General features: G+C 40.9%; 1 protein-coding gene across 1 annotated transcript in view; it reads right to left on the reverse strand.

The window, feature by feature from the left end:
• Nucleotides 1–25137, reverse strand: part of Efhc1 (EF-hand domain containing 1) — a 53481-nt gene that overhangs the window by 15969 nt on the left and 12375 nt on the right. Inside the window, exons 3-7 of the mRNA XM_063233111.1 lie at nucleotides 24502–24789; nucleotides 23157–23306; nucleotides 21661–21853; nucleotides 13758–13978; nucleotides 9165–9302 (exon numbers count right to left, since the gene is read on the reverse strand). Coding sequence (XP_063089181.1) covers nucleotides 9165–9302; nucleotides 13758–13978; nucleotides 21661–21853; nucleotides 23157–23306; nucleotides 24502–24789 — 990 coding nt within the window. The remainder of the gene's footprint in view (nucleotides 1–9164; nucleotides 9303–13757; nucleotides 13979–21660; nucleotides 21854–23156; nucleotides 23307–24501; nucleotides 24790–25137) is intronic.

A 25137-nucleotide genomic window follows, 5' to 3' on the forward strand; every position in this document is an offset into this window, starting at 1 on the left:
CTCTGAAAAAAAACCCCACCCTTGACTATATGAGGATTTGCAGGGGCATCTAGACATGAGCCATAACACCAATAAATTGGAGAATTTAGAAAAGATGGATATATTCCTAGTACATATGAATTTTGAAAATTGAACCAAGTAAATTTAAAAACCCCGAATAATACAATAATGGGCAATGAAATTGAAGCACTAATAATCTACCAAGGAAAGCCCAGGTCCAGACAAGTTCACTGCTAAATTCTATAAAAACTTCAAGGAAGTTCTAACACCAATATTCCTCAAGCTTTTTAATGGAACTTAAATTGAAAGAGTACTCCCAAAGTCATTCCAGGAAGCTACCATAAACCTGATTCAAAAACCAAGTAAGAATCTAACCAAAAAAGAGAACTATAGACCAATCTCTTTAATGAATACAGATGCAAAAATCCTCAACAAGATACTGGCAAACAGCATGCAATGAATCATCAAAACAGCCATTCATCATGACCAAATAGGCTTCATCCTAAGGATGAAGGATAGTTCAACATACACAGATTGATTAATGTAATATTACATAAACAGAAGCAAGGACAAAAGCCTTTAACAAAATTTACTATCCTTTCATGATAAAAAAAAACATGAAGAAAACAGGTATAGAAAAACATCTTATGTTGGGAGCCACAGCACCACTAGGTCACCCTGAGTGACGGTCGCGAGGCCCGTAGGAAAGAGCAAAGCCTGGGATTACCCCTCCCATCGAGCACGCCGAGCTGGCGCCTATTTCCTGCTTCCTGATCTGTATCTCTGCATTAAGCGCCTGCTCAGCAGAATAGTCTACCTAGTCACCAGTGACGCTAGCCAATCAGCTCGCCCGAACTGCTTCGATATGATTGGAGGTTGTATCGGTATATAAGCCAGCGCCTCCACCCTGCGGAAGGGAAGCACGGAAGGAGCCGCGGGGAGCGGACCAACAGAGGCTTCGGCCAGGAGGATTCCCGGGGCAGACTGTGAAAGGGAGAGAAAATAAAAGTGCCTTGCCACTGCCAGATCCTGTCGTGTGTTCTTCCTGCCAGCCGGGAGCGACACCGACATCTGGTGGCCCGTACGGGGAGCTGATCAGCCCTGAGATGAGGCAGTGGACGACGTTCTCTGACACAGAGCTGCAGGACAGGTGAGTAGAGGATAAACCTGGGCCCTGGGTGGCGCGCACCTACAGGGTTTGTAGACTCCTCTCAGGCTCACGCGTAAGTGGCGGATTTTTGGGCCTCACGCGGTGAGTAACATATTAAATATGGGTAACGTACCGAGTAACGACACCCAGCCCTTGGTACAGGTCCTCCGGAAGCTCTTAAAGTCCAGAGACCTCAAGGTAGGACGCAAAACGCTGGAGAGCTTTTTTGAGGAGATTGATAGTTTCGCTCCCTGGTTCTTGCCCACAGGGCACTTAAACCTGCCCTCGTGGGAGAAGTTGGGCAGGGATCTTTCTCTAGCGGAAAGGGAGGGCAGGGCTTCGGTCTTCGCTCGGCCACTGTGGGAAATGATATATGCATGCTTGAAGAGCGAGGGTGGTTGCAGGGAAGGCTCTCAAGAGCTCATTAAAGTGCGTAGGGCATTCGAACAGGCCCAGTCAGGGAGCTCCCGGGAGGGGTCCGTCAAGGGGGACAAAGATATAAAGGAGGAAGACGGGGCTCAGGCCTCGGAGTCGTCTGACTCCGAGAACGAGGAAGGCTTAGACAACAATGAGACCAAGGAGCCTAGATGCCAAGAGGATAGGCCGCTCGATAAGGAGTTGCAGGGTTCTTTCGCAGCGTTGCGCCGCGAATTGCGCTCCGCTCAACTTGGTCTGCGGAGGAGTAGAGAGCTCCTGAGCGCCCCCTGGCGGGAGAGGGAGGCGAAGCCTTCCGCCCCACCTTGGGGGCTGTTCCCGGAAGCGATCCCTCGCCACGAGGCGGACGCGTGGGAGCTCCCTCCCCTTTCGCCAGAACAGGAAGTGATGCACAGGCCGCCATTTTCCGCCCAATCACGGCCGCCGTCTTATGATGCTCCACCGCCGGCGGGTCGGTATTTTTACAGGCGGCTTTGGCAGGGGGGACGTTTGTCTCATGAGGTACATCCACTACCTGGGATAGATAGTGGCCCCTACGGGATATTTCCTGTACAAATAGCTATGGGCCAGGGACGTAATGCATGGGAGCCTTTTGAGATTAAGATAAAGCAGATTAGAGAACTTAAAAATGCAGTTACAACCTTTGGGCCGACTGCGCCTTACACCATTGCCATGCTGGAGAACCTGTCTTCTGGGCCCCTTACCCCTGCAGATTGGGTTCAGCTGGCGAAGGCTTGTCTGCCCTCAGGTAGTTACCTGGATTGGCGAGCCTGGTACGCCGAGTTCTCTGCCGAGCAGGCTGAGAGAAACGCCAATCGGGGAAACCGGGGGTGGAACAAGGAAATGCTTATGGGAGAAGGTCAGCACGCTGATGATCAGACTCAGTTCCCCGGCGCTGTCTATGAACAAATCAATGCCATAGGGCTCCGCGCCTGGAAGCAGGTAAGTGGTGCCGGAACAGCCTCCCTGTGTCTTTCAAAAATAATTCAGGGTACCACAGAGCCATTTGTTGACTTTGTGGCCCGAATGCAAGATGCTGCCGATAAAATATTTTCTGATCCGGGAGTGGCTCGACCGCTGGTAAGGCAGCTGATTTTCGAGCAATGCACAAAGGAGTGCAAGGCAGCAATAGCCCCTCATAAGAACAAGGACCTCAACACCTGGATTAGGATATGCAGAGAGATAGGGGGGCCGCTCTCCAACTCGGGAGTGGCTGCTCTCCTGGCAGCAGCTGTACAGCAGAAGGGACCCCGCGGATCAGGAGAGGAACGTAAGGCCAGAGGGTGTTTTGCCTGCGGGGAGCCAGGACACATTAAACGTCACTGCCCAAACAATGCAGATGCTAGGCCCCGTCCTAGGAATGAAGAGCCATATGTTTGTGGGCGATGCAAGAAGGGACCACACAAAGCTGAGGAGTGTAGGTCGGTCTTTGATGCTCAGGGCAACCGTATTTGTGGACGAGATGCTAGAGAGCCAAAAAACGGCCAGAGGGGGCCCTCCTCACAGGCGGGCCCCTGCCCCAGAGACAGGACAGCGCAGGATGGCAGCCTTCAACAAGGGCCACCCCTGGGTCAGCAGGTGTGGACCTCAGTGTCGCCTCCAGACTCATATTAGCGCCTGACATGGGTGTTCAAGTGGTTGAAACCACCTTTAAGGGACCGTTACCTGAAAATTCCGTGGGTCTGGTGATCGGGAGATCCTCCACGGCCCTTCGGGGTCTCACGGTGGTCCCAGGGGTCATTGACTCGGATTACACAGGAAATATCAAAATCATGGTCCAATCTCTTGTAGGCACAATGGTAATTAATGAGGGGAATAAGATAGCGCAGCTCCTGCTGCTTCCCAGTCTCCATTAGAGATTCCCTTCAAAACAAAAGACTAGGGACAGTCAGAATTTTGGCTCCTCAGGAGAAGTCTTCGAAGGACTGCATATGACACTTGATAAAAGGCCTATGCTCTCACTTAAGATTAATGGTAGGAATATAACAGGACTCTTGGACACAGGAGCTGACCGCTCCATTATCTCCAGAAAGGATTGGCCTTCCAACTGGCCCACCAACACTGCAGATAACACGCTGCAGGGCCTGGGGATGGTGTCAGCTCCTCAGGTTAGTGCTTCAACCCTGCTCTGGTGCGATGAGGAGGGTCATCAGGGCCATTTCCAACCATTTGTGTTGCAGTTGCCAGTGTCTCTATGGGGAAGGGACATCCTCACTCAGATGGATGTCACACTTACGTCAAACTGCTCCCCCCAGGCTAAGGATATACTCAGGAACCAGGGATATACCCCCGGCAAAGGCTTGGGCAATGCCCTACAGGGTCGGACATCCCCAATACCAGTAGAGAACAGAAAAGGTAGGCAAGGGCTGGGTTTTTCTTAGGGGCCGCTGAAGAAGCTCTCCTACCCACTTCGATCAAAATCACCTGGAAATCAAATGATCCGGTTTGGGTACCTCAGTGGCCCCTGCCTAAGGAGAAGCTATTAGCCTTGTCAGAAATAGTCAGTACACAACTTAGATTAGGACACATTAAGCCGTCGACCTCCCCATGGAACACCCCCATTTTTATAATTAAGAAAAAGTCTGGCAAGTGGAGGCTGCTCCATGATCTAAGGGCGGTCAACGCGCAGATGCAGTCCCTGGGGGCGGTCCAGAGGGGGCTGCCAGCTCTCTCAGCCATCCCTCAGTCTTGGCCGATTTATGTTATAGATCTTAGAGACTGTTTCTTCTCAATCCCCCTGCATCCAGAGGACACCCATAGGTTCACCTTTACTTTACCCACCATTAACCAAGAAAGCCCTGATCTCAGATACGAGTGGATAACACTGCCCCAAGGTATGGCCAACAGTCCCACTATGTGTCAGATTTACCTTGATTCCCTACTGGCCCCCCTACGGAAATCCTTTCCCAAGATAAGATGTGTGCATTACATGGACGACCTTTTGCTCAGCGACAGGGACCCAGACATGCTAAATAATATGCTCGGCCAGTTGGTCGAGGCCCTGAGACAAGCCAATCTGCATGTTGCCCCCGACAAGATTCAGGGAGGAGAAATGGTGACCTACTTAGGCGCGAGAATCTCCCCTATGCTAGTCTCTCCGCAGAAGGTCACCATTAGGACAGATGGCGTTACGACCCTAAATGACATGCAAAAGCTATTGGGAGACATTAATTGGATTAGGCCATATTTACATATACCAAATTCAGATCTCAAACCCCTGTTCGACCTTCTGAAGGGAGACCCAGATATAGCCTCCCACAGGAGGCTCACTCCTGAGGCAAGAGCTGCCTTACAGAGAGTGGAGGAAGCCTTAGGTGGGGCTACCTTACACAGAATTGAACCAGGGCGACCCTTTGACGTCTGTTTGCTACAGACTAGTCTACAGCCCACAGCGGTGATTTGGCAGAAAAGACCACTCCTGTGGATACACCCTAAGGTCTCACCTGCAAAAGTCATAGAACATTACCCGGAGGCAGTCGCTTCATTGGCCCTTGAAGCGCATGATAGAGCTGTCCAACATTTTGGCTCAGGACCACAAGCCATCCGAGTACCCTATACCGCCAGCCAGATCAAGACCCTGGCTGCCTGCATAGATACTTGGGCCATTTTGAGATGTGTTTTCCATGGGGATATAGACAATCAATACCCTAAAGACCCTATCTTGTCATTTGTTACTCAGCACCCTGTAATTTTTCCAAAGGTTACTGCCTCTGAGCCATTAGTCCCAGCAACTACAATATATACAGATGGCTCCAAGACGGGGATAGGCGCCTATGTGATCCTAGGCAAGCCCCCGGTTACCATACAATTTGAACCAGATCAGCCTCAGGTGGTGGAACTGCAGATCGTTAAAATGATTCTTGAAAGGTTCTCAGGAGCCATTAACATTGTCTCCGATTCTAGGTATGTGGTCAATGCTATGCAAGTGCTTGAGACTGCCGGTTTAATTAGATCCACTTCCACAGTGGCTGGGCTGTTCCTGTCTATCCAGACATTGCTTCAGAACAGACACCATAAGGTCTTCACCACCCACATAAGAGCACATACATCCCTGCCAGGGCCTATGGCACAGGGGAATGCGGCTGCTGACACTGCCACTCACCCGTTATGGATTTTTACCTTACTAACACCAATCGAGCGAGCCCGTGCCTTCCATGATAAGTTTCATGTCAATGCCAGGACACTAGCAAACCATTTCCATGTTCCCAGAGCAGATGCATGAGATATCGTGCGACTATGTGGCTCCTGTGCCACATACAAACCTGCCATACCGATGGGAGTAAACCCTCGAGGTTTGATCCCTGGTGATGTTTGGCAGATGGACATCACACATATACAGGAGTTTGGGACTCTTAAATATGTTCATGTTTCCACAGACACCTGTTCTCACGTCATATTTGCAACACCAGAAACAGGTGAAAAAGTGTCTAATGTGATCAATCATTGCCTGGCGGCTTGGGCCGCATGGGGCAAACCCAAAACATTAAAGACCGATAACGGACCAGCTTACACGGGGAAAGCCTTCAATGACTTCTGCGCAATGATGGAAGTCCAGTTAAAACATGGTATCCCATACAATCCTCAAGGTCAGGGAATTATCGAAAGGGCTCACAGAAGTCTCAAAGCAATTCTAGATAAACAAAAAGGGGGAGTAGGTCAAGGACTGCCCCCAAAGGCACGATTATCCATGGCACTATTCACACACAATTTTTTAAATTTAAATAATGATAATTGCTCCCCAGCTATGGAGCACTGCAACCCTTCCCCCAACCATAAAGGGTGGGTGAAGTGGAAAGATGTCCTGACAGGACAATGGATGGGCCCGGATCCAGTGGTCAGCTGGAACCGAGGTGCGGTTTGTGTCTTCCCACAGGAACCGGGACGAGAACCACTGTGGGTACCGGAGAGACTGACACGGGCGACAAAGCCCTCGACTGAAGATCAGACCTGCCCTACCGGAGATCCATCACAGACCAACCAACAAGATGAATAGAAATAGCGGTAGCCCAAAATGGACAAGAAGATCCTCAGGCATATGCATGGCTCGCTCGCCTAGCCTACGACCGAGTCTAGGGACGGTGAGCTTCCCACACTCCTCCTCTAAAAAATTATGACATAGCTGGGTAGGAGAGTCAATGACGGGTAAGAGCGTACTCCCCCGGTGCGGCTCAACCTAAGCCAGGCCCTACCCTATCCTGCACGTAAGCCGCTGGACTGTTAGATGCTGCCCAGGTCTAAATTTCTCTCCGAGGGGATTTCTTTACGGAGAGGAAATGAGTGCAAGCTTGTGTGCATCCAGGTTCCGTCCAGTTTGTGCCTGGCCCTAGAAAAAGGACGAGGGCCTCAGGGCCTTGGCAGACCATGGGACGGCCGACCAGGGTCTAAGCCAAGGACCTACGGTGGGCCTCCGCATAGGGCATAAGCCTCTGCACCCAGTCCAGGAAGGGCTACGATGCGCACATTCATAAAAAATAAAAAAGGGGGAGACGTTAGGAGCCACAGCACCACTAGGTCACCCTGAGTGACGGTCGCGAGGCCCGTAGGAAAGAGCAAAGCCTGAGATTACCCCTCCCATCGAGCACGCCGAGATGGCGCCTATTTCCTGCTTCCTGATCTGTATCTCTGCATTAAGCGCCTGCTCAGCAGAATAGTCTACCTAGTCACCAGTGACGCTAGCCAATCAGCTCGCCCGAACTGCTTCGATATGATTGGAGGTTGTATCGGTATATAAGCCAGCGCCTCCACCCTGCGGAAGAGAAGCACGGAAGGAGCCGCGGGGAGCGGACCAACAGAGGCTTCGGCCGGGAGGATTCCCGGGGCAGACTGTGAAAGGGAGAGAAAATAAAAGCGCCTTGCCACTGCCAGATCCTGTCGTGTGTTCTTCCTGCCGGCCGGGAGCGACACCGACAATCTTAATGTGATAAAAGCCATTTGTGACAAACCTGCCACCAACATCATATTACCTGAGGAAAAACTGAAAGCTTTCCCTCTAAAGTCAGGAAGAAGCAAGGATGTCCTCCATCACCACTTCTGTTTAAATACTTGAAATGTTAGGAAGAGCAGTTAGGGGAGAAAAAGAAATAAAAGGGATATGTTCAGGAAAAAAAAGAAGTCAAAGTATTATTAATAATTTCCAGTGACACCTTCCACATATACAATCCAAAAATCCACTAAAATAATAATCAAATTCAATAATGTAGCAACATGCAAAATGTTAACAGTCAAAATGTCAACACAAAAAATTAACAGTATTTCTTCTGTACACTAATAATGAACCCAGTGAGAAACAAATTAGAGAAAAATACCACTCACCATAGCACCAAGGAAAGTTAAATACTGAGGAATTAACATAACATAACTAATGAGGCAAAATGCTCTACAACAAAAACTGAAAAAGGAGATTGAAGAAGACATCAGAAGAAGGAAAGATGGCTCCTGCTCTTGGACAGACAGTCACAATGGCCATACTTTGTCAGCTGATATACAGATTTAACACAACCCTAATCAAATCAAAACTCCAATAGCATGCTTCACAGCAGTGGAGAGAATAAGCCCAACATTGATAAGGAATCAGAAGAGACCTAGAATAGCAAAAGCAATCCTAGAAAAAGCAAGAGCAAAGCAGGAGGATAGGGTGGGCAGAGAACTCTTCTACACTGTTGGTAGAAATGTAAATTAGTACCACCATTACAAAAGCCAGCATGGAGGTTCAGCACGGGGATTCCTTAATAAATAGAATTTTAAAATAACCCTACAATCCTTTCATGACAAAAAAAAAAACCTGAAGAAAATAGGTATAGAAAAACATCACGTGATGAAAGCCATTTGTGACAAACCTGCTGCCAACATCGTATTACATGGGGAAAAACTGAGAGCTTTCCGTCTAAAGTCAGGAAAAACACAAAGATGTTCTCCATCACCACTAAATCAGTAGGAAAATAATTGACACCACATCAACAATAGGAGGGAATACTTTCTAAGTCTGTTAGGTTGAGGTCCACATCTTGGAACAAAGTGATTACAGACAAACTCACAGACCACATCATCCTATGGTGACTACAGGGTCATCTGCAGTTGGGAGAGAAAGTGGGATTGGGCCTGCTGTGATCTTACTATATCATTTTTTGTTATAGCCCTGAAGGAACTGAAATCAGTGTAGTTCTGCATACTCACATCTATTGCAGGACAATTCATAATAGCTAATCTATGGAAACAGGGTAATGCCCTTTGCAGATGAATGGATAAAGAAAATGTGGCACACAGAGTGGAATACTATTCAGTCATAAAGAGCAAAATCATGTCATTTGCAGGAAAACAACAGGAATAACCCATACTGAGAAAATCAGATATAGCATATGTTCTGCCATATGAAAGATCTAAGGGTGAATTTTTAAAAAACAAATGACAGGAAAATAAAGGAGGAAGGGGGTTGGGGAGGGAGAGGAAAAAGAGAGGGGTTTCTGGAGGTGTGGTGGTCAAAGTGTATTTTATACTCATACAAATATAACAAAATAAAACACACAACTTAATCCAACCATATGCACTAATTAGAAAAATAAAAATTTAAAATTAGCCCTACCAGTGCAGCCAAATAACGAAGCACCTTGTTGTCACTCAGCAGCATTTTAATATCTTTTTTTGGAGGTTTCGGAATGAGAGCAAAGCAATTCTGAGCAGAATCTTCAAGTAGTCCATAACCGTTATACGGAGGTAATTCCTAGAAAAATACAGGAAGCAATGTGTTCAAGTACATTAAAGATATTTACAAGTTTCTTTAAAAAGTATGTAAAACACATTCCAAAAAATTCCCATATATTATAAATGTGGTCAGAAAACATAATATCACTTATTCCTTTATGATTTTCATCCTGTTCGCTGATGGCAGGGGTCATTAATGATGCCATGCAGCACTTGCTGGAGGCTAGGTGCACACTACTGATTCTGTCCACTGACCCCTTCCTGCCACAGCAGGCCCAATCCCATCTTCTCTCCCAACCGCAGACGACCCTGAGTCACCCTAGGATGATGTGGTCTGTAATCATTTTGTTTCAAGATGTAGGCCTCGACCTAGCAGACTTAGAAACTATTCCCTTGGATCACTGAACGTGTGTGTGTGTTTGTGTGTGTGTGTGTGTGTGTGTGTGTGTGTGTGTGTGTGTGTGTTGGATTTGGAGAAGGGTTGAGAAAAACCTGACACAGAAGATGACAGACATGCTTATGTTTCATTCAAGCTCCATGAAGTGCTTAAAGCATCACTATAGGAAGCTAAGATTCCTTACTTAAAATCTTCAGGTGAATGGCTAATTTCTTCTTCCTCAACAGCATTCAGTAAAGAGTAACAGGGTTCTTTTCCCCCAGTTCTTTTTTGTTGTCTTTCTTAGGAACCTCAGCTCATATATTCTTTTACTTTCCCCAAATCTTGTTTTATATTGTTTGCAGGTACTTCATCAAATCAGCCCATACCACCAGTATTTATACCAGTCATGACAGGGTACTGAACAAATGATCTTACCACATTCATCCAAAGTATACTAGTTGGAATACTGACTTCCCTCATCCACTTGCAAAGGCTACAGTTAAAGTGATAAATATGGCCAGAATATGACTAGCATATTCAGCAGAGGGACAATGAGCAAAATCACTACCCAGTGAGGATACAGGCTCTCATGAAGAAGGGACCCAAGGCTGAGCTACAACGTGCTAAACATCTGAGTTTCTGAGGACATTAGACAGAAACTGCAAGGTGGTATAACTTGAACCTGTTTAGGATTTGTATGAACATACAATGAGCGTGTCAGGTTGGAGCTGGACTGAGAACTGAGTTTTCCCTGAATCACAGTTCACTTCCCTGGACTATGGTAAATCTGTCCCTAAACATCAGCCCACACACCTGAAGTTCTGATTTCTTGCTTTCTTTTTTATACTTATCGCTACTCTCTGGGTTCTGTTCCAAATTACACAAGCTACTCTGACTGTGGACATGGTTCTGCTGAGCTCTCCTGGTCTAGTGCACTTAGATCTTGAGTCTCATAATCCTTCAGATCTTCTTTTAGCAGCCACCCCCATTACAGATAAGTTCTTTTGGCTCTAGCTTCCTCCTCCTTCAGATGGAACAAGCCTAACGTAAAACATACTTTTCCATCAGATCCATATTTACTTAATGCTGACCCAGCAGATCAGCTTGACCTGTAGACTTATCGTAATTCTGAAGTTGAATACACCCATCTATCTCCACTTCTGTTCATGATCATTGGCTTGGCTCTAGCTTTCTCTCTTGACCTGGCCATCAACTCTCATCCGTGGTTTCTATTTATATTGCTTAGGATTAAAATGACTGAAGTGTAATGACTAGGCACATTCATATACTGCCTAAAAATTACTGCTTCTTGATAAGTGGTGCTCTCCTACTCATTTCTGACAAAGACTTCAAGGATGAGCAGGGAAAACTTATTTATATTAGAATTACATATCATAGAGAAATCACTAGAAATAAAGTATAGATGTTTCATTATATAGGATTAGATTATTAGAACAGAGGGGCTGGGATGGGGAAAAACAAACACACCAGACAAAAGCTACAGTGGTTCTTCAGTTATCTCACCTTTATGTCAGTTTCCCCTGTCTTTTCTTTCCTTAGAGGATAGGTTATAAGAAAAAAGATCATAGTTATGATGATGAGGCACAGTGTGCTCTTAGATGCAAAAGCTTTCATTGGATAAAAAGTATGTTACTACGTGGCAGTCCCTCCCCAGCTTACCTCCTTCTTGTATTAATTTTGTTGTTGTTTTGTTTGTTTGTTTTTCTGATGGTGCCAGGGATCAAACCCAGGGCCTTGTGCATGCAAGGTAAGAGCTCTACCACTGAGCCACATCCCCAGCCCACTTTGTATTAATTTTTGACATATAATAGAAATATCCTTGTACCTGACAATGGAACCCTAGACAAGTTGAGACAATTTAAACTGTTATCTCACCCTACTCATATCTATAAACTAAATTTGTAGAATATGCCACTTGATCAAAATCTAGATCTGTTCCTGTGCTATTTTTCCCTTGTAGAATAGATCAAGTGCTGTAAGACAAATTTAGGGGCAAGAGGCTTATTATAATTCTTAAACAATGAGCACATCTATTGATAAAGAGTTCTGTCAGAAAGAAAACTGACAGCACAGAGGTGGCACACTTCTTTCTAGAAATTTCATTGCCCCTGGGAACTACTAGCCCACCAAAATTCAATCTTTTTGTAATTGTTTTTATGAAGCTTTGTTTTACAATGTCTTGCATAGGACATCACTATCTTTCTAGGAAACACCATACATATTGCATAGACATCTTTCCTCAGTCCAGTTCAAGAAACATTATCACCTGCTTGCTGTTTATAAGAGATTGTATTAGTGTTCAGAGCAGAAAGAGGACTAGGACATGGGGCCTGCCCTCAAGGAATTTACAGTCTAGTAGAAAAAGTTTCAAACAGATACTTTAATATAATACAGGAGGGAGACAGACAATACCCCCAAGAACATAGACATAAGGCTTTTAGCCTTGCCTGGAGCTTTAGGGAAATCTTTTTGGAGAGGAGGCCTATATCAAATATTGAAGTATAAAAAAGAGCTGTGGGAAATAATGATGGAAAGGTGATCAAGCAGATGGAAGAGAACCAGAAAAATCCAGAGAAACAGAACAGAATCACACATAATTCAGAATGACTGGTGATCAAGCACAAGCAAGGCGAGAAGCAAATGGGGTGGAGAAGGGCTTGGCATGGAGAAATTCAACAATTTCACCTTTTTAAAATCATTTCTTTTCATGAGAAAAAGTCCAATGACATAGCTTTGTGTATACAGTGGCAGTATAAATACGAGATGCCAGTATTAAAATCCTATTTTATACATAGGCAAGAAACAGAGGTTAACACGAGTTGCATCAGCTCCAGTATAGCAAATATCACTGCTTTTAGTCCATGATACTGCATCATCTTAACACCTTAGATACATCATGAATTTGCTATATAATATGAAATTTAAGACATACAATGTTTATTTGAAACTCTTTAAAATATGTGTCTTGGCTGAAGTTATGAAGGATCAAGTTTATCAGATTATCATTTTGGTGCATTAAAACTGGCATGAAAACTCAGATCAGAGTGAGGTTTTATGGTGCACAGAACGGAACTGTGTGGCTCTGTATGGTTCTAAGGACGCCTATATTGCAGTGAAAGAAAGCTGTCTTCCAGCATCAGCTAATCAGTCTTTGTTTTGCTGCCATCTTTTTATTGACACAGGGTTTCACTATGCAGCTCAGGCTGGCCCCAAACTCCCAGCAATTCTCCTGCCTCAGTCTCCCTGAGAGCTGGCATTAAAGGTGTGTGCCACCACACCAGGCCCCAATCATTTTTTTAAGTGAAAAACTGATAAACAGGCAACAGACAAAGAAATGCCATGGATTATGTAATTTCAAAAAGATGTCATTTAAAAAAAAACTAAAATGTAAAAGTAATATGAGGGAAAATTAGGTGCTAAGAGAACACGATGGGCACAAGGAGTAGGTCTCCCTACCTAGACAGCAATCACACTGGCAGAATCCACCCAAGGTCAGCATTTTAGATCTCTAGACTTCACTGCAGCCTTCTAATGTCTAGGGGAAGCCATGGACAGTAACTCTTAGCAGAGTGGCAGCTACACATCCTACCTGGCTAGATCTGTGGTGTGCAGCTTATGGCACCTGCACACAGCGAGCGGGAGCCAGACTGGGCACACGAGTGCCCTATCCTCCAAATACTGCTGATCTGTGCTCTCTTCAGTAATGGCTACTTCTGGTCAGAGAGGGGAAGATAAAAGGCAAGTGGCCATTGTTGTTACATCCCCCCCCCCCCAGCCTCTTCCCCTACAGCTGAAATGATTCCAGAGGAACTAAAGGGCTGCCATCCTGTTTCCCCCATTGAGCAGATTTTAATCAGCCTCACACTGTTTTCATTTGACTTCTTGGATCACCAGTTAAATTGAGATTCTTTAAATGTTTCTCAGCCATTTGTTTTTTTGCGAACTACTCCACTATCTATACTTTGTCCATTTTTACTAAGTATTGTATTCATGGAGAAATTCTTTCTCTTTTTTTAATTTCTAGGTAAAAGAAAAATGTTTTTCTCACTACACTCAGGACTCCTGCTCCATTACCTGTTTTATGGGAGGTGGTTCCTTCTTGCTTACATCAATACGTGGTAAGTCGGCGATTCCAAACTTTTCTTTGTAGAACTGTCGAGTAAATTCATCACAATCATAGATGAAGAAAGTTCTCCCGAGGATAGTGAGCGGTTTCCCTACGATGAAGTCTTTGGCAGTGTACCATTCCAAGACCTCCTGGTCAGAGATCTCCAGCACACACTGGGGGAAGTTCTCTAACGTAAAGTGGAGTTAAACAGAAAGAAGAAATGGGTATAGGAAGAAGGACTGACACACAAGGACCAGCATTCTTGAGACTAGGGAAGTACACTCTGTCCAGAGGCAGGGATTCTTTTACATTCACACAAGTACAGAAGGCTATATATTTGCAGCTGTTGACAGGACACATAAATAACATCCCAGATGGTTTGTGTAAAGTCTTTCCCATATTCAGCAGGATCTTTACTCAAAATCACAAAGCTTAACACAATTAGTTCTTAGAAGAAACCACTATGGGAGGAAAGAACAAATGACCTTTTATAGGACAGGCAAGAGTCTCAGATCTAGGGAGGATCCAAGTTATTTGGTTCAGCTTCCCACACATTCATATGTGCATGCAACAATTCTTAGTAACTACTCCAATGCTAAATACATGGCTAAATACAGCATTACAACAAGTAATAGTACAGACACAACTCCTGCCTTCATGGAGAAAATATTCTGTTTGGGAAACAGACACTAAACAATTACATAAAGAATGGTTTCATTTCAGTTGTAATCACTGCTATTAGGACAGTGTGACCTAGTCCTGGAGGCAGAGGGCAGAGACAGTTAATGAGATGATTACAGTAATCCATTCCTGTGGGAATCAACAGATTTTTTAGAGGCAGACTTGCATGTTTGGAACAAATCCAGTTTTGTCATAGTGTCTTACGAGAATGAAACGTTAACTTGTCTAAGATTGAGTCCTTACAGCTTGGCCTTCATAGAAATCATGAGTCAGTAAATTCTGGCGGGGTGCATCTTAAAGTTACAACCATCAATTTTGAATGCAGGACCCTGATCTCAAAGAGAATGAAAGTAAACTTGTATTTTCCTAGCTGATAATTGCTATGACAGAAAAACAGGAGAAAGACTGAGTCTGCTACAGCCAGACGTCATCTCCTTCTTCAGAGTAAGGAGGTGCTGTCATTTTCCCAAGCATGCATCCTGGATAGTCTAAGGAGCCTTCTCCCATATCTGCTGCCCAGCCCCACCAGTTCCTTGAGTAGCCCAGGAAGTGATGAGCAACAGGAGGCGTAATTCACAGCTGCTTGAGTTTCTCAGTGTATCATGTTCCGGGAGATCTGGTACTCGCGTGCATCTTACTCAGTCATTTGACTTTTTTGATCAAAAAACTATTTTTTTTTCATGCATTACTGATACTTCAGGATTTTTGCATCTATGTTTATGAGTGAGATTTACTGTAATTTTTATTCCCACAATGCCTTTGGTTTCACTCACCTGTTTTAAATGAATGAAGTAAGCACTTTATTTTTCTCTGAAAGAACTTAAAATTATTCTTTGAGTGTTTGGTAAAAACAATCTATAAAATTTACCTACTCTGGTATTTTCTCTGTGGGGAATTTAAAAACTGAATTTGCTTCTTTAATGGTTATAGACATTTGCTATCTATTTCTTCTTGAGAAAACTACTGTATAATTTTTTGAAAATTTGCTTATTTTCAAATTTATCGGCAGAAACTTGATATTCTCTTATGTTTAATCCCTTTTGCATTTTTAAAAATGACTCTTTTGCTTTTAATATTTTACATATATTCCTTTACCCCCTAGAAAATCTTGTCAATAGTTATTTTATTAGTTTCAAAGAAACCACCTTTGCTTTAACAAATCTCTGTTATCTTTGTTTTCAATTTTATTATTTCCAGGCTTATTTTATTTATTTCATTGAAATTCCTTTAGATTTGCGCTATCACTGCTGTTCTAACTTTTAACGTATATGAATTGTGCAACCTTAGTGAGCATACATTTGCTTCTCCCTCATTTATCATTAGTTTCTCCATCTGGAATTCCAACTAGATTTACTGTGTTTCTGTTCTTCACGTATCTTAAACCTTCTTTGTCCAGCTTCTTTTAGATTGATTCTTTCTTCACCTATGGCTAGTCTACTATTTTACCTTCTATGGACTTTCTTATACCAATGATTATGTTTATACTTCTCTGAATTTCTCTTGGGTTCTTTCCCAAACCTGTTTGGTCAATTTTGATAACCTCTCAGTATTCTGAAACCTTTTCTTTTTGTAAAACTTACTGAATATATTTATTTTTATTCTCTATAGTTCAAGTAGTTGCACTCTTTGTAAGAGCACATTATTAGTTATTTCTTTCTGCTTTCTGATGAGGTATAATTATTGTCATTATTATTATTATTGTGATGTGTATGAGAGAAAAGGTCACGTGTGCATTGGTGTTCTAATCATATGAAAATTCTTTATATGTAGGTCTTGCTACTGATTTGTGTTTGTGAGAATTTCTTGAATCATGGGTTTAAAAAGAAATCCTTTCACAATGATTTGTGTTTGTTTCACCTGGCAACTGTGGCATTACTATGCCAGGTCAATTTAATCTGAATTTTCAATTTAGTATTCTGAGAACATATACAGTATATAAATTCAATTCTGGCTGCATATGTGAAAATGTTGGTTGTGGAAACTTCTTGAAAGACTTCTTTCTTCCTTTTCTACTCAGAGTTAAGACTGAAGAGGAAAGCAAATTTTCTGTAGAAGAGTTCACCCTCTGATGATCATCCTTCTGAGATCTCAGCTTCATAGGCAATCCTGGTCATCCTGTTTGTTTCCCCTGGCTTTCTCTCTTGTGTGCTTATACGGTTTTGTACAAATTCCGCCACTAGATTTGTTTTGTTTTGGGTTTTTTTGGTCTTTTTGGGACAGGATCTCGCTATGTGATTCAGGTTGGCCTTGGCCTCAATTTGTAGCACAGGCTGGTCTCAGATTTGAAAGGTTTCTCCTGCCTCAGCCTCCTGAGTACTGGAATTACAGAAGTGCACCACCTCACCTGCCTCCAACTCTAGTGTTTGCTTATCTTTGTGAATTGGTAAGTCCTTCTTTGCTTCTGGTTCTTGAGAACTTTCCTTACTGTGTCACTGTCTCCAGTATTCTAGCCAAACAATGGAGGTATATTTACATTTGAAATTATAGTATCAATGTGGTAATATTGATATAGTGTAAATACCTGCTATTGATGCACACTTCTCATAAGATTATAAAGTCTTCGAAATATGGACTTATACTTAGTTTTGGATTTTTCACTCCAAACATAGTGTTCCCTTCATTCATAAGTATGTTCAATTATCATTATTTAAATGACTAAGCCAATAAAGGTGCTCCATAGCTCTTAGCATATGAAACGGTTGCTACAGCAGTTATTTAACTGATGTTTAACTGAATTTAAGAAAAATCAACCATTGGATAAATGCCTTTTAGACTCAATTAAATGCCTTTTCTTTAATCCCACTACTCTCATTCAAGTAATTATTTAACTGACAGGAGCTGGAGTCTTTTCCATACAACTGCCTTATGACTAACATTGACTTGCATACAAAGATGTTTCCTGTCTCTCTAAAAAACAGTACATATGTCACCTCACTGCTTCTCCATTCAACTCTAAGGAAAATACTTACCACTGAGAAGTTATAGAAGATGGTAATTGTGTATTAAAAAGTTTAAACTTCTGTCACACCGATAAGGCAGAGACAAATCTGGAACATGAGATTTTAAGGGATTCAGTTTCAGCAAGACTCTGCTGTCCAATTTTAAGTGGATTTGTTTGTTTGTTTGTTTGTTTAGCAAATGAGATTTTTCAGTTCGTATATTCTGAATATTAACTCTTGGTCAATGGTTTAATTTGCAAATATTTTCTCCTGTTCTGTAGGTTGTCTCTTCATATTCTTGATTTTTTTTCCCTTTGCTGTGGAGAAAACTTTACTTTTTCATAACCCTATTTATCTAGTTATGCTTTTTTCTTTTTCTTTCTTCCCTGTGCTTCGGGCATCTTGTCCTTGTGAAATCCTTGGCCGTTCCAATATCCTAAAGTATCTGTCCTATGTTTTCTTTTTAAAGTTTCAGTTTTGTGTCTTACATTTAGGTCTTCAATCTATTTTGAGTTGATTTAACTGGAAAGAGACAAAGGTCTGATCTCCCTTCTCAGCATGTGGATACCCAATTTTCCTAACATTATTTTTTGAGCACTGTCCTTTTGCCAGTGTATGCTCTTAGCACTTCTATCAAAATTACTTAGCTCAAGATTTTATTGGATCATTGAACAGAACTGTTTGCAGTATCATTGTTGGAATGTCCACTCTACAAGCTTTAATTTTGTGACTTGAACAATTATTTCTAAGATGGCAATATGTAATCCATTAACTAGTGATTTCCTACTGTGCATTTTTTTCTTCTGTAAATCTGTATAACTTGTACCCCTTCACTGTTTTTTTTTCTTTCTTTTCTTTTCTCCTTAAATAAAAAAAATCTCAAAAAAAAGATTTGTGTGTGTGTGAGTGTGTGTGTGAGTGTGTGTTACATTTAGGCTCTCTATTCTATTTCATTGTTCTATATGTCTGTTTTTATGCCAATACTATGTTGTTTTGAGTACTACAGCTTTGTAGCATATTTTCATATCAGGTAGTATAATGCTTCCTGTTTTGTTCCTTCTCAAAACAGCTTTGGTTATATTTTTTCTTTGTATGTTTTGTTGTTCTCATACAAATTTTAGGATTGGTCTTTCCAGTTCTGGGAAGAATTTCATCAGTAATTTGATCGATCACATTGAATCTGTAATTTGCTTTGGTACTAAGGGCATTTTAACAATACTGAGTCTCATGGACATGGGATGGTTAAATTTATTTGTAGACATCTCTTCTACCTATTGTAAATATGATTGCTTTCTTTATTTCTGTTTCAGATAATTAGTCACTGGTACATAGCAACACTTAATTTTTATATGTTTACTTTTTTATCTTGTAAGTTTACTAAATTCATTTACTGGTTCCAATTGTTTTTGGCAATGTCTGAGGTTTTCTAGATGTGAAGATCATGCCATCTGCAAATGATAAACTGACGTCCTAGTTTCCAATTTGAATGCTTTTATTTTGTTTTGACTTATTGCTCTAACTAGGAATTTCAACTCTATGTTGAATAAAAGTAGTAAAAGTGGAGATCCCTCTTTTGTTTCAAAACTTAGAAAGTGTTCAGTTTCTCTTTCAATCAGGAAATGTTAGCTATTGGCTTAGTGGCCATTATTAAACTGAGGTATACACATTCCATGTCAGTTTTGTTCCACGTTATTATAAAGGGATGTTAAGTTTGATTGAGTGCTTTTTCTGCATCTGTTGAGATGACCACATGACTTTGTGTTTCATTCTGTGATATGCTGCATCGGATCTATTACTTTGTATATCTGAACCATGCTGGCATTGGTGGGATAAATCCAACTTAATCACAGTGAGTTATCTTTAAAGTGAGCTGATAGATTCAGCTTGATAGTATTTTGTTGGGGATTTGCATATCTATATTCATAAGGATACTGACCTGTAGTTACTTTATTAACGTAATGCTGACATCAAAGAACGTTTGGAAGAATTCTTTCCTCTTTAACTTTTGGGGGCGTAATTTAAGAATAATTGGTATATTCTTCTTTAAATGTTTGATTAATTCAGCAGTGAAGCCCTCTGGTCTTGGGCTTTTAATAGGAGGCTTCTTATTAATGCTTCAGTCTTGTTACTTTTATTAGTCTATTCTAGTTTTGTACTCCTTGTGTTGATCTTGCTAAGTAAAATGTTCAGAAAATTTTCTACTTCTTCTAGTTTATCTAATTTGTTGTCATATAATTGTGCATAATAATTTTAATATGTCCTTTTTCATCTCCGATTTTATTTTAGCCTTCTCTTTCTTTTCAGTTAGTCTAGTTTAGGGTTTGCCAATCCTGTTCATCTTTTTAAAGAACCAGATCTTTTTTTAATTGATCCTTTTTAGTTTTTAAGTCTCTATTTCATTTGCTGATTTGATCTTTCTTGTTTCCAAATGCTAACTCTGATTTAGTTTGTTCTTATTTTTCTAGTTTACTGAGATATAGCATAATTTATTTCATATCAGCACAAAGCAGAGAGCACCTAAAAAGGGTAATCCATCCCCATCAAGCCTCCGTCTGGGACTAGCGTGGATTCAGACGCCTCATTCACAAAAACTGGCCTGTGGTCAAGCACTGCAGATTCTCCCTGGATCCTGACAATCACCATGGCAGCCAGAGTCTCCACTGCCAATAATGTGCCACTTTCTGACTGAATGTGTACCATGTGCATTATGCTGTGTGTAGATTTCACATTATGTAAATGCTACTGCAGTATGGCTTTTTACTACTTTTCTACACAGCATTATACCTTTAACATCTCCTCTGTCTTCGGTATACATCTTGTTTGTTGCTTCTACCTACTGCATGTTAACCAAGGTGTATTGTTAGTGCATTTGATTATCTCATCTCACGATGATTAAAAACCCTGAGTCCTTGCCCACAAATAATACTCATTAAATTAAAACACCTGCAGGAGGCCCAGAATCCATGTGGGTGGGGTGAATTTAGCCTTTAGAATGTCAACTTTGTTTATAGTCTTTATTCAACCTATACAGACCTCCTACTCTATGAGAATTTTTTATCTCTGGCTCCCAAAAATTGTGTAAAAAGACAAAATAAATCAAGGAAGTATTTACAGAATTCTGTCTCGTGTCTCAACATGAGAGACATCCCTACATGTGACTAAGAACACATTTTTGCATTTGTTTAATTGCAGAGTTGATAATTAAATCATGACTAGTTACCCTAAGAAATAGTGACAGCAGGTAGCTACTGACCTTTTGTTGCCTTTCTACTCTCCAATATCCCAAGTTATTTTATTTATTTATTTATTTATTTAACCCAAGTTATTTATTTTTTATGAGTGGATTTACTTTATTTTTTTAAATTTTTTTAAAGAGAAAAAAACACAAAAAAAGAAAAACAAAAAACAAGAGACAAACAACTACAAGAACAACAAAAAATCCAAAGCAATAACGATATATGCTTTCAAAACAAGATGATAGGAATTTAACAGTGGTTGTAATACGGCATAGTGTTATCTTCAAGAGTTGCTTAGATTACTAGATATAGACATGCAAACTGATCTAATCTATGAGTATTAACTGTTCTTTTCCAAGAACTAATAGAATTAGTAGTATAATCATCTTAGCTATTTTATATATATATATATATATATATATATATATATATATATAAACAAATTTATACCTTTTTCCTTCCTTTGCTCCTTTCCCATATCCTAGTATGCAAATTATTTTAAACAAGCAAAGAAAGAGTCATGCTCTACACAATGGGACTCTTACGTCTACAAGACACAGGTAAGCCTTTCCAGACCTCAGGTTAAACCCTACAGAAACTTCCTGCTTAGAAAGTAGTTAAGATGAGAAGCAAAGTCAGGGAAGCATGTAAGAATATAGCTTAGCAGTTATATTTTTAGATGGAAATAGAGCTATTTGAAAAATACATTAAAAATCTGCTCTTAGATTGCTTCAGTTTCGAATCCTCGTTTCTACCTTTCTTTGAGTGAATCTCCTGCCGCTCTTCTGTTTTTGTTATCGAGTTCTGCATACCAACCATCCCTACAGACTGGGAGGCAGGCCTTGGGCAGGGAGGGAGATAAAGGTGGGAGGCTGTGGGAAAGACAGTTGCTGAGCACCCAGGAAAACATGACTAGAGCCTCTCAAGGCTGATTAAGTTACTCCTTGGAGATACAGAACAAAGGTTCCAGTAACAGGGACAAACTTGTAAGCCTTATGTTAAACCAAACATACTTGCATTTTCCACCAGGACCTTGGGAATGCGCCGGCGGTTCATCAGCAGTGGGAAAGGATCTCTCCCATCATTCCGTTCATGGACCTCTTGAATTTCCACTGTATCATCCATAAGATAGTAATGAATAATGTAGTTCTGACATTCACCAAACATGCTGTCAGTGTCATCCCAGATCGCATAGAAGCGAAGAACCTTTGAGGAAGCCAAAGCAGTGACTTAAGTAAGAATTCGAAAAGTGAAGGGTTCACCACATTGGTCTTTATATATCAGACAACGATGAAAGGACTAACTATAAAGACTAAGAAGTAATCTCAGATGGCAAAGCAAAAAAAGAAAACATTCATTAAAGATACAAAACCACTGGAAATTGTGTACCAGATGTCAACAACTCCAAAAAATAATTTTGTAACAAGAACTTATTTTGACCCAAAATATTAATGAATGAGAAACTGAGTTAAAAGAGCAATGGGGCCCTCTTTAAGTGGTTTACATGTATTTAAAAAGATATAGGTGTGCCCGGGTAAAGTGGTGCATATCTGTAATTCCAATACTCAGGAGGCTCGGGCCACAAGCTCTCGGCCAACCTGGGCAATGTAGTGAGTTTAAGGCTAAACTACATAGTGAGATCCTGTCTCAAAACAAAAACAAACAAGTAAATGATTTATATATAATTAGTATGGAAAGGATTTTCATTTATTAACCAGGCTTTTATTTATTTTGATTTTTGGTCCTATAAACACATACTTTGTAGTAACTATATCAATACATTTTTAAATATAGAGTAATACCACATATATGTGTAATATCATGGTCTTCTAATAAAATCCTTAGGCCATGCTAACATTAGATAAAACTTCTGAACTAAAGAAAGTTAAGTATCTAGAGTGAAAAAAAGAGCAACAAAGAAGCATTAAGGATAATTACTCCTTTTTCTCTTTTCCTTTAGTGCAGAAAGAGAATTCAAATCTGTTATGAGATGATTCAAATCTGCTCATAAGGGAGAAGATCAGGGATGTTGAGACAGTTGGAAAGTTCTCAGAACATTCTGTATTCCAACTATAATATGACATTTAAAAAGAAAGCATTTATAATTATTTCTGTGAAATTAACTATTTTGATATTAGAGACTGACAAATATACAACAGCTTTGAAATTTCCTAATTAATCCACTTAAGTTTCTCAAAGGATCCTATGAGATTAACTTATTTAACGGAAACAAATGGTCAACAGAAATGTAGGGAGAAGCAGATACAGCTCGAGTGTTTTAAAATATAAATGTTTGACAGGATTTACACAACTTAATTCTGTCTTCAAAGGTGTAATAAACTTAGACACTGGTCCTTCTCTAACAACCCTAGAGGAAACTAGAATGATAGCACTGTATACAAGCGGTTAAATCACACATGCAATGTTTTAGCATAGGAAACAATACAGAAGGTGTGCAATAAATATGCACATTTGGAAACAAGGAACCCTCCTGGCCCAGGTGACTCACTTTTTTGTCAAAGGTGAGAAATCTCCTGAGTTGGTCGAAATTCGAGGGAGTGACATACTTGCGAACAGGTTGTTTCCGGAGTTCAGTGTAAGGGTCAAGGGCCATCTTCTCTGGTGGATTTAATTCAATTCCTTGACTTTCCAAAAATGCCTAAATATTTCAAAAGTAATAATGATCATCTTGCTTAGAGTTTCTTCAAGTAATAAACTGACAGTATAAAAATAAGTATAATAATTTCTATGCCACTGCTCAAATTAAACATTAGTTTCAGTTTGAGCTCATCTTAGAAATACTGTCCCCAACTGACTCAATTCTATAATGCAGGTTATAATTGGCAATTTCCTGAAATATTCTGTATTATAAAATTGCTAGCTGAGAGGGGCTGGGGATTTAGCTCAGTGGCATAAGCACCTGCCTTGCAAGCAAGTGGTTGGGAGTTCAATCCCTGGTACCGATAAAAAATAAATAAATAAAAATTGCTAGCTGAGTGTGGTAGCACAGAACTGCAATCCTGACACTCTGGGAGGCTGAGGCAGGAGGATCACAAGTTTGAATACAGCCTGAGCAACATAGTAACTTAGCAAGACCCTAAAAATTTTTTAAAAAGGCCTGGGAATGTAGTTCAGTGTGAAGGCCCTGGGTTGAGTCCCCAATACCTCTCCTACCCCAAAAGAAACTAATACAATGGTACTGGTAATGTGCTAAGATAACTGAAAGATAGGTTGATAAGGAAATTGGGTTTGGATGTGAATGTAGCTCAGTCCAGCAATCAAGTTAGGGTCCCAAGAACAGCGTTAAGTCCTAAGATTGATTAAATATATACATCTTGAACCTCAGAATTCTGACAATAAGTTATTCACTTAGAAAAGTTTTCCTAGACAATAGCATATGCTATTTTTTAAATGTTATATAAATTGTACAAAAATTTAGGCTTTTATTTGCTTATAAATTGTATAAATATTTAGGCTTTTATTTGCTAACAGAGATAGAACTATTATTATAACTCAAACTTAAATGTCCAATGCTTCTTCCCTACTTCAAAGCTACCAGAGTTATTACTTCCTTGACTCTGTTTGAGCTATTGCTGAACTGTTTTTTAGCAAATGATTCAGTATGATGGAGTCTGATTTTATCTGGATATGTATTAATATTATTCTGAAAGACTAATGTTATTACACAAGCTTGTCATATCAGCTCATACACACACGCACACTTAGTTAACTTGAAAATAATTTATGCAGGACAGAGTAACAGTGTCTTCTCCTTAGCCTAATACATGAAATATACCTGCCATAAATTAGAATGATGCCTCAGACCCCACGGCTTCCAAAAACACATAATGTACCTGTGTGAACTGGTCACAGTCGACAATGCGAAAAGTTCTGCCATAAATTGTGATGTCTATTCCTCGATTTAGGTCTTTCCAATGGTAATGGTCTCCCACATCATTCTTGGGTAAGCAATGGCGTTTGACTAACTTGCCTTGAGGCATCCCAGAGTTTTCCACAATTGGCTCCATGATAGACATGCTGTCATCTTCCAGATAGTAGTAAATGTTCACTTGACGAATTCTATAATGTTCCTCAGCCGATGCAGGAATATCTTCTTGAAAATAGGCATCAAATTTCAGCACCTATAAGGAAAAAGAAATGGTGTGGCATCAATTTGTCATCTTGTAAAAAAAATCAAGTATCTTTCTGACAATAGAACCGCACAGGATGATCTGAATATTCATCAACCTTATCCTCTAACTCAAGAATTGAAAAACTATAGTCTATGGGACAAATCTGTTCTGCCACCCATTTTCTGTATGCTCTATAAGCTTTTTTTCTTCACATTTAAGAGGTCAAAGAAGTTTTAAAAGCATTTTCTTTTCTTTCTTTGTATTTTTGAGCCAGGGTCTCCCTATGTGGTTTAGACTGACTTTAGGCTCACTTTGTACCCCAGGCTGGTCTGGAATTTGCAGTGATTCTCCTGGTTC

This window comes from Cavia porcellus, unplaced genomic scaffold (assembly GCF_034190915.1).
Source record: "Cavia porcellus strain 051 isolate PalLab524CR breed Dunkin Hartley unplaced genomic scaffold, mCavPor4.1 scaffold_22, whole genome shotgun sequence".
Classification (NCBI taxonomy): domain Eukaryota; kingdom Metazoa; phylum Chordata; class Mammalia; order Rodentia; family Caviidae; genus Cavia; species Cavia porcellus.